The 16,735-nt window shown below is 41.6% G+C and overlaps 1 protein-coding gene across 22 annotated transcripts in view; it reads right to left on the bottom strand.

Moving 5' to 3' along the window:
- LRRFIP2 (LRR binding FLII interacting protein 2) overlaps window positions 1–16,735 on the bottom strand; it is a 94,121-nt gene that overhangs the window by 64,774 nt on the left and 12,612 nt on the right. For 20 of the 22 annotated variants that reach the window (XM_074199073.1, XM_074199082.1, XM_074199087.1 and 17 more), the window contains exon 2: window positions 2,852–3,001. In XM_074199073.1, coding sequence (XP_074055174.1) covers window positions 2,852–2,941 — 90 coding nt within the window. In that variant the 5' untranslated portion in view covers window positions 2,942–3,001. Of the gene's footprint in view, window positions 1–2,851; window positions 3,002–3,844; window positions 3,869–11,591; window positions 13,212–16,735 lie in introns of those variants that run through there. The other 2 variants (XM_074199076.1, XM_074199074.1) reach the window with 2 other exon arrangements.

The following is a 16,735-nucleotide window of genomic DNA, read 5'->3' as shown; positions in this document are numbered from 1 at the left end:
GATTTCCAGGTGATGAATGGGAAACCTAGTAATCAATCAAGGCCTGCCAAGGCCAAGTTCTGTGCAGCTCTCTTCATTTACTAAAAATCACTTGGTCCAGAAATAGAACTATCCTCCATCTTCTGCTTGGCTATTCATGGATGTGTTAAGAGAAGCCACAAGCCTAAAAAAAACTACTTTAGTTGAGGGACAGCCATGAATTCTATTAACCCTGAGAAGGATCCTGGAAAGCCATGACGTCCCCATCCTTCCACAGAAATCTGAACAAAATAACTGCAAATCAGCATTAGCATTTCTGGAGAGCTCCCATCCAAATTCTTGGTTAGGAAACAAATGTGGCCAGAAATGTCCCATGACAGCAAACACATGTAAAATATTTTTCAATGTGTTCTTAAATGATACTATCCCATTTTCTTTTTAAATGCATTTCAACTATTTAACCACCAAAAATCTCTCCAGTGTACGTGAGCAAATCAAGACAGGCCTCCTAGAGATTCTAACCTTTTAGTAGCTCTTCTAGGCCACATCACCAACGAAAACTTATCAAGCATTGAATATGGAATTTAATATTTATTTGTGATTACAATGTAACCCATATTACCAATAAAGTATAAGTTGTTGGGATTGGGTTGGGAGTTGGACACAGCTGCTAGAAGGTAGAAGGTAGCATTTGAGCGGAGATGTGAATGGGCTTTAGCTTCTAAGAAAAAAGTAGGAGGCAAAATGAAGTAGCCATGCAAAGAAGGGAGGGGGCTGCATGGGGAACAGCAAGCAGATCTAGTTGGCCACAACAGAGATGTACATGGAAGTGAGCAAGGTAAAAACCTGAAATCTGTAAAGACAGGTCAGACTCTAGTTGTGAAGGGCTTTTTCAAAAGAGGGAGAGGAGAGGGGCGGCTAGGTGGTGCAGTAGATAAAGCACCGGCCTTGGAATCAGGAGTACCTGGGTTCAAATCCGGTCTCAGACACTTAATAATGACCTAGCTGTGTGGCCTTGGGCAAGCCACTTAACCCCATCTGCCTTGCAAAAAACTAAAAAAAAAAAAAAAAAAAAAAAAAAAGAGGGAGAGGAGGAAGCATTTTATCCTAGAGGCAAAAAAGTAAACTAATGGAACTTAAGCAAGAGAAGGCCAGAGACAGAAGAACTTTAAGAAAACCCATTTTGGCAGTTGTGTCAAAAAGAGGCTTGAGGCCTGAGCTGAATCAGGAGCTGAAGTTGTTGCCTATGAGGGGAAAAGATGGTGATGAATGCTAGAGATGTGCCCAAAACAGAAATGACTGTGGTTGGCAACAGATGGGAGATGAGGGCCAAGGGGGAGAGATGAGTCAAAGGCGACTCCAAGCTTGTAAACCGTCATGACTGGATGAAGGGGAATGCCCTGAAGAGAAAATGAGATGTGAGGAAGAAGAGAGGATTTGGGGAGAAGAAGATTAAGTTCTGTTTTGGCAAGGTTGAATGTGAAATGTCACCAGGACATCCAGTTGGAGATAACCACTAGGCAGCTGGTGATGGAGCTCTGGAATGTAGGAGATCCTATAGCTCTAAGAAAAGAGATGATAACTGACCTCATAGGAGTTATTGAGAACACTGAGAAACAGTGCAGAGGATAAAACAGCAGTAGTCGAACTGCCTTTGGGAAATCAAAAGCTCTGATAATGACATCAAACCTCTCTGGGAAACAAAGCTCGCCCATCTTTTTAGTATCAATATTCTATAGGTATGGTCTCTACAATTACCACAAAACTTAAAATGATTATTAGGCAGGGGACAAGAGCAAACTGCCAACACAGAATAAATTAGGAGTTAAAAAGAACTGGAGGAAAGGATATTATCCAAGGAAAAAAAAAGGGTCTGGTCATGTGTTGAGAAAAAGGGTTTGCCAATGGACAGCCCAAGAGTGACACTGGTATCCTCATGATTTCCAGAGAATTGGAGGAAGAGCCCAGGTCTCCAACCAGGTCAAGATCAAAGCATGGAACTTTGGAGAGGTGGATCTAGGCAAGCATCACACAGGATGGGCCACATTAAACTAGTGCTATCAGCAACTTCCAAGCCAGTGAAAATCCCAAATCTCCAAGACAACCCTCCCCCCCTGCCCCCACTCTGTGACCTTAGGCACCAAAGGGCTAGTGATCACCCATCATCAAGGATCTCATTGCAGTACCTTAAACATGAGCGGAAAGACAATGCATTCTCAGAGGAAGCCAATCCTACCAACTAGGAAGTCATAGAAATTGTTTGCTGACCTGCCTTAGAAAAGGCTTTCCTCAACCTCTTATAGTGAAGACTACAATGAAAATATTCCTGAGCCAGATCTTCAGACCAAGAACTCCAGTTTAGAGAGGCTGAGTGGTGAGGAATGGTCAGTGCTCAGGGGATTACAACACTTGGGCCCCTTTTGACTAGGTTTTAAGTAACTCAGCCTGCAAAGGGATGAGCATTTCTGGAATTCACCTAAAACATCTTTGAAGCTGTGGTCTGCCTGCATTAAATGAATCTGAACTACTGATATGAAAATACAAACTGCAGTTAATTAGAACAAGCATTTTAAATACAAAATCACTCATGAAGAGTAGAAAATTACCTTTCAGAAAAAAGGGAGCCATTTTTTATTCCAAAGCAGTATTCTTGGAAATGAACTGTTTGTGATTAGCATCCTAGCCCAGGGAGCCTGGGAGACAATCAATATAATAGAGAAGACAATCAATACATAGTGACTGCAAAAGGACTGCATTGGGAGCCATTCATTATCTCTCAAGAGTCTTTTTCCAAGGAACACATTCCAGTTTTCAGAATACAACCACTCTATTTGTCTGACAGTACACTGGTAAGGATTTTAAATTCACAAACCTCTCGAGCAATGTTGCTCAAAGCTTCATCTTCTGCAGAGAATCGATCTTTTACTGGAGTTCTCTTCCTTCCAGAACCAGGAGTCCCCATTTTGTTTTCTTGGATGTTCAGTGATTCTTTCAAGTGAGTGTTATCATCAAGTTTTTAACTCTGAAAGAGAACAGAGAAATGATGAGTTTTTTTCTTCATCATTTAGCTAAACCCCACTTTATTTTGTTATCTATAGTTGAAATAAAATTAACTTTCTTTTTCCAGAATCCACTTTATTCACATTAATTAATTGTCTTCTCTGTAATAGAAACTATACTAGGAGTACAAAGACAATATTTGACTTACATTCTACTAGAGGGGTAAGGGATGAGATTGGACCCAGGATATATTTAAATAAGATAACTTGAGGAGGGCAACCAAGTGATACAGTGGCCAGTCCTGAAATCAGGAAGGCATCTTTTGAGCTCAATTCCACTCTTAGACACTTCCTAGCTAGGTGCCCTGGGCAATTGGCCTCAGTTTCCTCATCGAAAATGAGCTGGAGAAAGAAATAGCAAAGAAAGAAATAGCAAACCGCTCCAGTGTATCTGCCATAAAAATTGACATTTGATTAAAATGACTAACAACAACTGGAAGAAAAGCTCATTAATAATTTGAGGGTGAGTCCATTCAGGAAGGCTTCATGAAAGAGGCGCAACCTGAGATGAGGAACGGGAAGAGAGGAAATAAGAGCATTGAGAAAAGTCAGAAAACCAGTCAATCATCAACTATGAATATGTTATTTACAATGCATCAGACTCCATGAAAATGAAAAGCATCAGGGGCGGCTAGGGGACACGGTGGAGTCAGGAGGACCTGGGTTCAAATCTAAACTCAGACACTTAATAATTACCTAGCCATGTGGCCTTGGGCAAGTCACTTAACCCCATTTGCCTGGAAAAATCTAAAAATAATAATAATAATAATAAAAAACAAATAAAAAGCATCCCTAACAGTACCTACCCTCAAGATGTTCATGTCTTAATGGAGGAAATGACATGCAAACAACTCCATAACACAAGCTATCTCCAGAGTACTTGGGAGGGAATCTGAGGGAAATCACGGGCAGCTGGAGGGGGCTGTAGAGGAAGAGACGGGGAGAGATGGGTGGGAGGATTTTAGTCAAGCCTTGAAGGAAGCCAGGAGATGGAAGTGAAGAAGGAGGACATTCTGGGCATGGCCTACAACCAGTAAAAAAAAAAAAAGGCACAGGGATGAGAAGTATGCGTGTGAACATGTGCCAGAACAGCTAGGAGGCCAGAGCCACATCACACTGTGGAGAACCTAGAAAAGAGTCATGTGAATGAAGACTGGAAAAGTAGGAAGGGGCCAGAGAGCATTTTAAATGGAATCCTGGTGCTAATAGGAAGCCACTCAAGGTTAGTGAGTAGGGAGTGGTAGCTGAGTGGACAATGGACTGAAATGGGGAGAGACTTGAGACAAGATAGCAACCAACCGGTGATAGCATGAGCAGGGCTGAGGGTCTGTCCCAAATAGTGACCAAGTTATATTCGATTGCTTTCTGTCAGGGGAAGGGGAGGGGGGGAGGAAGGAGAGAGAAAAAATGCAAAACTCAAAACCTTACCAAAAACGATCTTTGAAAACTTAAAAAAAAAAAGAATGTAGTCATAAATTCATTAAGTAAAAAAAGAAAAGCTTGTAAATTCACTCAGATACGTGCATTATAATGAAAGCTTTGGGGACTGCCCAAAATAATTTAAAATCCATAATGAGGTTTAGAAGGGGGAATAGGAACCATGGACTCTTCACAGGAGTAGGAGAAAGGATGTATTTTTTTTTGAAAATGTGATTATCTTTTTTTCAGTTGAGGGAAGATAAAATATAGCTGTGGAATGAATGCAGCAAAGGTTTTCAAATGCAATCATGCTCATTATATAGAAAAGACCTAGGAGATACTGAGAACTTGCTATAGGGACTAAAAATATTAAACATTTTTGCAAAACTAAAAATTGTGTAAAAATTGGGGGAACAAAAGGAGTGGTTAAGTGAATAGAGAAAGGGATGAAAACAATGGATGTGGTCTTGGAGGAAATACTGATTTCAATATGGTTGTTGTTCAGTCATATTTGACTCATCAGAGATACGGGAGTGGTTTGCCATTTCTTTCTCCAGGCCACCTTACAGATGAGAAACTGAGGCAAATAGGGTGAAGTGACTTGCCCCCAGGTCACAGAGCTTGGAAGTATCTGAGGCTAGATCTGAACTTGGGAGTCTTCCTGCCTCCAGGCCCAACACTCTATCCACTTCCCCACTAGCTGCCCAGTTCAGTATGTCCAATTGCCAATGGGGAACTAGAGGTTTGGAGAGAGGTGGATAAGTAGATCTGAAAATCATTTGCATGGTGATAGAATCCATAAGGGTTGGTGAGATCATCAGAAAGGGTTAGGATGAGACTTAAAGGAAGATCCAGCAAAGAAGCCTGACAAAGAACAGAGGGAATCCTACTAAACCCAGAGAAAGAGAATATCCAAGAGAAAAGAGTGAATGACAGTGTCAAAGGCTGCAAAGAGGTGGAGAAGGAGAAAGAGCATCTGTACATGTCTGGGCTCTTCTCAGCAATAAAACAATCCAAGACAAGACTAAAGGACTCAGGCAAGACAATTCTCCCCACCTCCAGAGGGATCTGAATGCAGACCCAAGTGCACTATTTTTCACCACTAGCTCACATTTCTTTCTGAGCAAGGCCCTGGGTTAAGTGAACACTTTACAATTCTGCTTTCTGATCCTTCACAACCACTTTGGGAGGCAGACACTGCTTCTATTCACTTTTTACAGTTGAGGAAATTGAAGCCAACAAGCTAGGAGTGTCTGAGGCTGGATTTGCACTCAGGTCGTCCTGACTCCAGTCACCTCACTTCCACTCTTTGGAGGGAAGGGGGCAGGGGGGAGGGGGATGGACCCTGGTTAGAGCTGTGCCTTAGGAAGATCACTTTGACAAGGGAGCGAAGAGACATGAAGCAGGAGGGGATAGGAGCAGGGCAGCTTTCAAAGTCACATAATGATTTGATTCTATAATTAGAAAGGAAGGTAGGCAGTATACCACAGAGACCTGCAGTTCAAACTCAATCCTCTTTTTATGTTCTATTACACAGACAGAAATATTTGTTTTACTTGGTCTTTAAGATGCAAAATTTTGAAAGAATTTTCAAAAAATGGATTGGAAAGAGGAGAGATGGAAGACAGACCAATCTGGGGGTTATTATAATAATCCAGGGAAGATTTACCAGGGTCTGAGTGGAGATCAAGATCTGGAACCACCCAGAGACCACAGAAGCTGACAGTCATAGGGAGGGGCAGCTTCCTTTTTTTCTGTGTGTCCCCAGTGTTATGCTTAAGACTGAAAACTGGGGAAGCACCCAAGTACTGGTGTAGAGCAGTGAGGGCCGATCTGGCTCCATCCAATTGGGGTGCAGGAGGTGGCCCCGAAGTGAGCCCTGGGGCAACCTCAAAGGTGGGAAAGAGCATAGAGCCAGAAGACCTGAGCTCAGGAAGGGGAGAATGACTGGAATTTCTTTTTAGGTTTTTTTTGCAAGGCAAATGGGGTTAAGTGGCTTGCCCAAGGCCACACAGATAGGTAATTATTAAGTGGGATTTGAACCCAGGTATTCCTGACTCCAAGGCTGGTGCTTTATCCATTATGCCACCTAGCCGCCCCATGACTGGAATTTTTAAGTGAATATTTAAGACCAAAAAAATCAGGAATATAAAGTACAAACATCTCCCTTTTTAATACATGTATCTAAAAGTCACCTATGAAACTTCACATATTATTATTTCTAGGACACAACAGCTATTGATAATCTCACTGCATGGCTAACAATTGACAAATCTATTTCTAAAATCCATGTCTATTCATCAGAAGAGGAGGCATTCCCCAACTGACAAAAGGAGAGAGGAAACAAATAAGTAGTTTTCAGGAAGAAATTCAAGTTATCGATAGTCATATTCAAAAATGCTCTCAGTCATTAATAGAGAAATGCAAATTAAAATAGCAAAAAGGATCCATGTCACACTTATCAGTTTGGCTAAGATGACAGAAAAGAAAAATGACAAGTACCAGAGGAGATGTGGATAAAAGGTACACTAATACATTGCTGGTGGAGCTGTGAATTAGTCCAAGAATTCTGGAAAACTATAAAACATGGCATACCTTTAACCCAGCAAATATCGTTATTTGAGTTCTAACATAAAAGAGATCACAGAAAGAGGAAAGATATTCATAAGGACAAAAAAAAAACATTTATAGCAGCTCTTTTCATTATGACAAAGAAGTAGAAACTGAGGGATGTCCATCAATTGGGGACTGGCTTAACAAATTACATTGTATGTGATTGTGATGGAATGCTAATGTGATGGCAAGAAATGATGAAAGGGGGGCAGCTAGGTGGTAGTGGATAAAGCACCGGTCCTGGAGTCAGGAGTACCTGGGTTCAGATCCGGTCTCAGACACTTAATAATTACCTAGCTGTGTGGCCTTGGGCAAGTCACTTAACCCCGTCTGCCTTGCAAAAAACTAAAAAAAAAATGATGAAAGGTTTCAGAGAAACCTGGAAAGACTTGTATGAACTGACACAAAGTAAAAGGAGAACAATTTGCACATCAACAGCAATGCTGGAAAGGTAGTCAACTGTGAAAGACATGTGAGTGAGCAACACACTGGAACCAGCCACAATAAGGAAGGTGTCAAGACCAAACATTCTAACCTCCGCCATATAGAGAACTGGTGACCACAGAGGGAAGAATGAAGCACGGTTTTCATTCCTCCTTTTCTTTCATTTTTTGGGAACATGACTAACAAGGAAATCTGTTTTGAATGATTATACATATATGTAATGGGTTTTGGTGTTTCTTGTCTTCTCAATGGGCAGGAGAGGGAGAGAAATTGGAACTAAAAATAAAACAAGGTTTTTTTTTAAAATACATTTCTATTCCAGACATACAGTTATTTAAGAAAGGGCATTCACCTGGGGCTTTAGGATAAAATGAGTCTATTTTAGGAATTTTTCTCATGATTATTTTACAGAGTTGAAAAGTTAATTTTTATTGTTTAAGGAATAGTTAAAAATACTGTGTAGATGGCATCATGAGTAACAGAACTTGTCTTAGTCAAGAGGACCTGAAAGTCTTGCCTTTGACACAGATTGGTTGGGGGATCTAAATGCCCCAGAAAACTTTCCAAGGCTCTGAAGTTGCAGAATTGTTGTTTGTGTTGGTGGAGAGAATATCCCCTTAGGAGTTCCTTACACAATGAAATTATAAAATTGAACAATAAAAAAAAATGAAAGACTTAAGAAAAGTTCCTCTTCTTACAAAAAGGGGATACTTCTCTGACCAGGGCTTACCAAGTCCAATCAAAAAAGAGCTAGCCGGGACGGCTAGATGGTGCAGTGAATAGAGTACCAACCCTGGAGTCAGGAGGACCTGAGTTCAAAAATCTGACCTCAGACCCTTAATAATGACCTAGCTGTGTGGCCTTGGGAAAGTCACTTATCCCCATTGCCTTGCAAAAAAAAAAAAAGCTAGCCTTTCCATGAGACTTGCCAGGTCCTGCTTGATGATTGAAAGAGCCAGCAAACAGCATAGAAAGGACACGGAGAAACCCAGACTCAGAGTTTAGCAGAGGGTCTGATTCCAGCCTTCTGAGGAACATGAACTCTGCTAAAAGAAATACCAAGAACAGATAGAGACAGATCTAGTCCAAGAGTCCCAAAGCCTAGGAACCAAGTTTCAGGAATAAGAACATTCTATTTGAAAAAAAAAAAAAACTGTTGGGAAAACTAGAAAACAGTATGGCAGAACCTAGAAATAGATCACTATCTTACATCATATACCAAGAAACCAAGGTCAAAATGGGCACATGATTTAAGCATAAAGAGTGATATCACAAACAAATGGTAGGATAGCAAAGATTAGTTTACCTGTTAGATTGATGACGAGAGTTTTTGACCAAACAAGAGACAAAGAACACTATGACATGTAAAGTGGATAACTGATATTAAATTAAAAAGATTTTGCACAAACAAAACCAATGCAATCAAGATTAGAAGGAAAGCAGCAAACTGTAAAACAATCATTTTAGCAAGTGTTTCTAAAAAAGACCTCATTTTTCAAAATAAGAATACAAGTCATTCCCCAATTGATAAATGGCAGTTTTCAGATGAAAAAAAAATCAAAGCTATGTTATAGTCATGTGAAAAAAGACTCTAAATCACAACTGATTAGAGAAATGCAAATTAAACAACTCTGAGGTACCACCTCACACATATCAGATCAACTAATATGACAGCAAATGATAAATGTTGGAGAGGATGTGGTAAAATTGGAACACTAAAGCACTGCTGATGGAGTTGTGAACTGATCCAACTATTCTGGAGAGCAATTTGGAACTATGCCCAAAGGGCAACCAAACTGCATACCCTTTGACCCAGCTACAAGGTCTGTATCCCAAAGAGAACATAAAAAAGAAAAAAGAACCTAAAAATGTACAAAATTATTTATGGCAGTTCTTTTGGGGGCAGCAAAGAACTGAAAAACAAGGGGATGCCCATCACCTAGGGAATGAATGGCTGAACAAGCTGTGATACTTGAATGTAATGGAATACTATTGTTCTATAAGAAATAATAGACAGACTTCAGAAAAACATGGAAAGATGTATAAAAACTGATGCAGTGAGGTCAGCAGAACCAGGAAAACACTGTACACAGTAACAGTAACATTGTGTGACAAATCAACTATGAATGGCTTGGTTCTTCTCAGCAACATAATGATCCAAGAGAATTCCAAAGGATTCCTATTGCAAAACGCCATACACTTCCAGAGAAAGAGTTGATGGAGTCTGAAAGCAGATTCAAGCATACTATATTCACTTTCTTTTGGGGCATGTGTTTTTTTCCCTTTTGATCTATGTTTCCTTTCACAGCATGACTAATATGAAATTTTTTTATATGATTGCACATATATAACCTATACCAAATTGCTTATGGAGAGGGAAGGAAAGGAGAGCAAAATTTGAAACTCAAAAAAATTTTTAAATGATTATTAAAAATTGTCTTTAAATGTAGTTGGAAAAAGTGAATATTATTTTTAAAAAATAAAAGCTCAAGCAGCCTAAGAAGCCTCCCAGCCTTCAGCACCACAGTCCCTCACCTCACCAAACTTCCTCATCTCACCAAACTCAGGGTTCCATCAGCATGACCTGCCCCACTGTCATTGTGCACATTGAGGTTTCCAAGTCCCCAGACCCACCAACTCTACTCTTTTCCCCCAACATGACCAAACACAGGATATCTAACTTCACTGGGCACAGGCTACCAATTTCAAGTCTCTAGACAGAAGGGGTCATCCGACTTCTATACTACAGTTTTTACAGCCAGATCATCCTAATTCACTATTTTGCAGCAATCTGGGAAAATGGTGAAAGCTGAACAGAGTCCCCCAACCCCAGAAAATGTCAGAGTTGGAAGGGTCCATGGATCTTCTAGTTCAACCCTTCCAGTTAGTAAATGAAAGTGCAAAGGAAATGAACTGACCTAGGCCACACAACTCTTCACTCTGGGGTAAAGCCCATCCAAGATCTTACAGTCCACAAATCCAAGTCCAGCCCCTCCCCTTCTAGATGGATGGATGAACCTAGCCAATCACTTTCCCTCGGTGCCTCAAGGAGGCAGCAGGATCTAGGGGAATGAATTAACTGACCTTCACTGAATCTGGAAGGAGTTCTAGGGCTGAGTCTAATGCTAGCTCTGCCAAACTCTGGAGACCCTCAATTTCCCCCTCTCTAAGACTTGGACTTGATGGCCTGTGGTCCCTTCCAGTGGGGGAGGCTGGGGGGGGAGGGGTAAAGATAGGGGTAAAGATGGGGAGTGAGGGTCTGGAAGGGACTTGCAAAGGAGCCTGGAGGGCTGGGGAAGGGAAGCTTCATTGCTCAGGCCAAACACTGGGGGGCTCCTTTTTACCTTCTGCTCCAGAGTCACCACCCTCATTCTCTCCACCCATCAACTTATCAACTCTCACCTAGACTGGGAGAGCTGCCAGACAGTGACACATATTCCAGAAGCACAGCTCCAACCATCTCTGATGGATAAAACTCCAGTGACTGAATTCCATCCAAGATCAAAGATAGTTTCCCATGCTTGACATTTTGAGTCCTTCACCACCAGGCTCCCTGAACAATTTGGGGTTGAGGGGAGGGCATTTGGAGGGAGGGGTGTGGACAGAGGAGCCAGGCCCGGAGTTAAGAAAACCTGAGTTCAAATGTGGTTTCAGACACTCCTGAACTGTGTAATTCTGGGCAAATACTTTCACCCTGCTTGTCTCTGTTTTCTCATCTGTAAAATGAGCTGGAGAAGGAAATGTCAAACCATCCCAGTATTTTTGCCAAGAAGATGCCAAATAGGATCATGCAGAATCAGATGAGACAGAAGACCACCACCACTTGGCTTCCAAGCTACCTTGGCAACCTCACTATACTTGACTTCCTTTCACATACTCTAATCTAGTCACTGGCCTTCTCACTGTTCATCATATATGACATTCCATCACATATTTCTGGCCTTTGCCACAGGCTGGTCCTCTTGCCTGGAATGCCCTTCCTCCCAATTCCAACTCCACCATCTAAACTCCCAAGAAGGAGTTTCCTGATATCCCCCACAAATGTCACCTTCAATTTAGCCTCCATACATTGTGTACCTGTTTGCAAAGGTCTATATTCTTATCTTCACATGAGGGACTGGTGCTGAATAATGGTCACCCACTGTCTAATTAGCTTCATCTTTTAAAGTCTCAGTGCCTCCACTTCTGGAGCAGAATAACTCCTCTGTCCTTGGCCATTTCTAGTCATTCCTACAATGACTAAGGAAAAAACATTTAGAAAATCACAATTAAAACAAATTCTCTACGGAAAAATGATTTAAGCCAGACAAAGGTGTGTGTGTGTGTGGGGGGGGGTCAGGAAGAGTTCTAGAAATCACAACTATTTGGCTGAACAAGTTATTATATAAATGTTATGGAGTACTATTGTTCTATAAGAAACCATGATTGGTCAGACTCTAAGAGAAGAAGAAAAATTCATCTTATAACCAGCAAAAATAGGACCTCAAATTCTGGAACTGCTGCTGAGTGAAGAGAGCAGAACAAAGAGAACATTGTACACATTAACAAGACTGTGAGTTGATCAACCTTGATGGATGCATCAGAGTTCAGAGACTCAGGACAACCCTGGGAGACCTGCTATGGACAACACCATCCACATTCAGATGAAGAAAATACAACAAAACAAAACCAAAAACTACAGAACCTTTTTAAAAATTTCTCTTATGTTTTTCCTTCCTATCCCATGGTTTACTTTCTTTTCCCTTAGTTCTAATTCCTCATACAGAAAATTACTAATATGTAAACACGTAATACAATATTCACTAGACTGTTCACTGCTGAGGGAAGGAGGTAGGAAGGGAGGGTGGAAGGAAATTGTATGACTTACAAATATGCATGTGGATGAATGTTAAAAAAAAACTTTCCTGACAAATAAATGGAAAAGCAAAATCTCAATTAAAAAAAGGAAAAAGCCACAACTACCAAGCACAAATTAATCCCCTTTTGTGGCACAGCAAAGTGGCTGATGGGAGCTTCTGAACAGCTTCAGTCCCAGACCTAAAAGTCTACAAAACTGGACAATGTCACTCAATCACCTGCCAATGCTTAGGCTTCATGTGTCCTCAGGCACTGCAGAGACGGGGGACCCTTCTGTGAAATGCCTAGATGACCATGTCTTGAGGAGCAGAAGGGGGTTCCCATTCTACCCTTAGCATCATGAATTGCCTAGTACCTCCAGCTCACAATAACACACAAAACTAATGGGCACAGAACCCACTTCAGCAGCCCTCAGGGAGGGTGGAGCCATGAGGCAGGGGACAAAAGGGGTGGTGGAAGGGAGAGACCCTGAGGCCCCTGCATCCCCATGTCATGGTACAGTGCCATGCTAGGCTCAAGAGTCCTATCTGGGCAGGCAGCCCTCCTCTGATGTCACCAAGTTCTGTTCCTACCTCCTTCTCCTACTTCCTCCTAAGGAAATCTCCAAACAGCTCTTATCCCTGACTACATCAAGTCCTAGTTCATTTCTGAGTCTAGGCTTGAGGGGAAGAGGCAGTAGAACAGGGCTGGATTCATTGATCTGAATCTTTTTTTCTAAATTTAAAAAAGGACAAACTGCCAAGATAGCATTACAATGAGTCACTAAGGGTTTTTCAAAAAAAGGCTGTCCAAAAGGAATCTGGCTACACAGAAACTCCAGATGACTTGAGGGCAGTGGAATTTTCTTGATTAAGGATAAATAAGATGAAACTATCCCCTCCCCCTCCCCCCATCTTTGTCTCCCACAAAAGAAGTTTCTTTCAGGGATAGTTGAAGACATCCCCATCTCATCTGACACCACCTCCTGTTGTCATGGAACTACCTTTCTCTGTTTGTTTACCAGAATGAAGACAGTTCACTACTCAGCATGGAAAAAAAGATTTGGATAAAATGAGTCAAGGATGTGTTTCAGTGAATAAGCAACATGTGTGCTTGAAAAGCAGAATCTGATGAGGTCCAGCTCCAAATCAAGACAATTCCCAAAGAGTTTGTAAGAACCCCTGCTCTGCAGCAGGCCTCCCGGGCATCATCAAAGCCAATAGGTAGTTCATATAGTAGCCACAAAATCAAGAACGTCTGACAGCATGTGGACAAACAAGAACTGAGATCAGAAATCAAATGTTCACCTCACTGGCTTTCCATGGCAAATTGTCAAATCCTAATCCCCTGACCTCAACCCTCACAAAACAGAAGAGACTGTGAGTGCTCACAATCACTCAAGAGGGTCTGAGACAAATCCTGGGTGCCCCTTTCTTTCTTGTCCAATGTCTGTTGCTGCACCTTTCATCATAGAATCCCAGGGTTCATAAGAGAATTTAAAACTCACCCCACACAACTTCCTCATTTTAAAGTTAAATTCATGAAGGTTCAGGGAGAACCTTGCCCAAAGTTATCCAGAGAGCAAATGGAAGAAGCCAGATTCAAGCCCCTTTGGGTCTATGCTTCCAAATTCAGCACTCTTTCCTACTATGTGAAAATGCTTTTGACCATGGCTCTCTGCTGGTTAACATTTTTTAACAGTAATTTTGACAAAGGCATGGATGGACTAGTTATCAAATTTGAAGCTTGGTGGGATATTGCTGCTGTTTTGTTCTGCATTCTCAAAAGAGAATACCACATCAGGGAGGTGATACCATGACAGGAAGTAAACTGAATTGAAGGGGGGGAGAAGGGGGCTGGGCAAAGTCCCCATCTCCTCCAGAGCCATCTGGGTCCAGTGGCCAGATATGGATCAGGATAACTGGAGATGGCCCTGGATGTGGAGGGAAGTCTTGGCCTTTTTAAGCTAAGGTCTTTAACAGGTCTCAGTCTGACTGAGGCATTGCCCATTCAGTGATTAAGGCTAGGAAAGAAAGAGATGAGGCAAATGATAGACACTTTTTAACAAAGTGGATGACATGGGATCCAAAAAAGTGTCTATAGTCTAAAATGAGTCTAAGAGCATTACATTTAATAAAGGGGAATGTAAATTCAAACAATCAGTCTTACAAATACAAGATAAAGAAGGCAGAGCAAATAAAATTCATCTAAAGAAGATCTGGAGGTTAAGTGGACTGGAAAGGAATATGCATTAACCAGGAGCAAAACTGCTACATCAATCTCAGGCTGCAATGGATGGAAAGGTACCCAGTCCTCTGCCCTGGATACCACATCTGAGGAAAAATCCTTTTGGAAAAGTTCATCTAATAAGCAGCAAAACAGGTCCTCAGATTCATGCCCTATAGGCTTTATTGCACGAACTGGGGAATATAGCCTGGTGGAGACACTATGGGAACATCAGAGCAGTCATCAAACAGAGGAAAGGAGTCCATGGGGTCATACATGGTCCACCAGGGCCAAAGAAAAGTGAAACAATAGCAACCCCCCTCAAAAAAGGACTGGAGTTTATGAGCACTGGGGGGGTTCCACCCTGCCAGGGTTTTCTGTCAGCAAAGCCTCAGGGATCCTCCTAGGTGAGAGGGAGGCCCTGCTGTAGATTTTTTTAATCTGATTTTTTAATCAAATGTCCATTTCATAAAGGGCAGCAGAATGGTCTATTGTTAAGAGTACCAGGTCAAGTGTCAAGAAAATCTGACTCAAACTCAGCTTCAGAATATTCCAATCTGTGTGACCTTGGAGTAAGTCCCTTAGTCTTTTTGGTCTCAGTTTCCTCGTGTGTAAAATGAGCTGGAGAAGGAAATGAGAAAGCACTCCAGCATCTCTGGCAAGAAAACCCCAAATGGAGTCACAAAGAACTCAGACATGCCCCAAAACAACTGAACAACAACAAAGCTATTTCACGATGTTCTTTCCAAACAATCATTAAATCTGGTCACTTCTCCCAACGAGTCTTCAGTTTACCAGTCAATTATTTAATGAAAAACTAAAAATTCTCAATGATGGAAAGAACTTAATTGCTTTTGTTTGGGTCAAGGGCTTAATAGGTTCCTAAGGGATTCCTGTCATTCATCCAACAACCCAATTAAAGCAAAATTTGCGAGTTTCAAAAGGGGTCATTTTGGAGGCCACTCACAGAAGGCCACAAAGTGATCCTGCCTGAGCTCCAGGCTTCTCATGCCTTCCCAGTACTGAACATACAAGAACCCCCAAAGGCAGGTATTTTGCCTTAGTAAAGGGGGCACACTTCAATCTGAGCCTCCCTCACTTTCAGTGAGACCAGGCTGGGCCCCCCATATCAGCAGTCTAAATATAGCCTGCCTGGGGCTGCATGGTGATCACTGCTCCCTTCCAGTTACCGGAGCTACAACTGGATGCTGTGCCACCCTTGCCTTCAGAATTAGGAGACTCTTCTTGGCCAGGCCTCTTCTACTGGAATATGATGGAATTGAATCAGATCATCTCTATAGTTTCTTGGAGCTCCTACAGATAATCATACTCAATTGTTCACTGGTAGGAGATAGCTCTCTCCCTGTATCTTAAGCACCCAAGTATCAGACTTTACAGAAAACCCAACAAATGTTCAAACAGGAATAACCTAGAATACTATAATTTCCACCATTGCATTCTGGAATTTCATGGCCTATAAGCAAGTAGTAAAAGTACTGTGAAAAAAATAAACTCCTTTGACCAAGAATAGTAACGCTTCTGTAGAATAAAAGTATTAAAACCTCAAAAAGGAGTTTCCCTATGTGTGAATTTAGAATATCTTTTTTAAAAAGAGACATAGATTTTTATTGATTGGTCCAAGTTGTCCTCCACAGGAGAATGTCATCCTTAGTCAATTTTATTACTCTAAATTATCTTAAAAGAAATAACCAAGAAGATAGATAACTCAAAGTCAATACAAACAAACAAAACCAAGCTAATTATCTCTGCCCCCTCCCCTTCTCCACCATCCTGACAGTCAGAGAGGTTCATACCTTTGGCATCATCCTGGATGCCACAACCCCAATCAATTACCACAACTTAATTGGTTTTCTCTTCTCTCGGCTAAGCCAGCTACCACCTGTGCTTAGGCCCTAGCCTACGTGAAAGGTTACACCAAAGATCTCCTCCTACTTCCCTGCCTCAAGCCTTCCCCTACACTTCAGTTCATCCTATACAGCTGTCAAATTAATTTCTCCTTAAGCACAATGTTACTCCTCTGTTTAAAAGACTCGGGAGTTCCCTATTGCCTCTAGGATAAAATATAAACTCTTTGGCTTCCCTCTTGAAGTCCTTCACAAACTGGTCCCAATAATTGGTTCCTTCCTGGTCACAGAGAA

Source organism: Macrotis lagotis, chromosome 8, assembly GCF_037893015.1.
Source record: "Macrotis lagotis isolate mMagLag1 chromosome 8, bilby.v1.9.chrom.fasta, whole genome shotgun sequence".
NCBI lineage: Eukaryota > Metazoa > Chordata > Mammalia > Peramelemorphia > Peramelidae > Macrotis > Macrotis lagotis.
The sequence above is the reverse complement of the archived record's forward strand: the minus strand, read 5'-3'. Positions and strand labels throughout refer to the sequence as shown.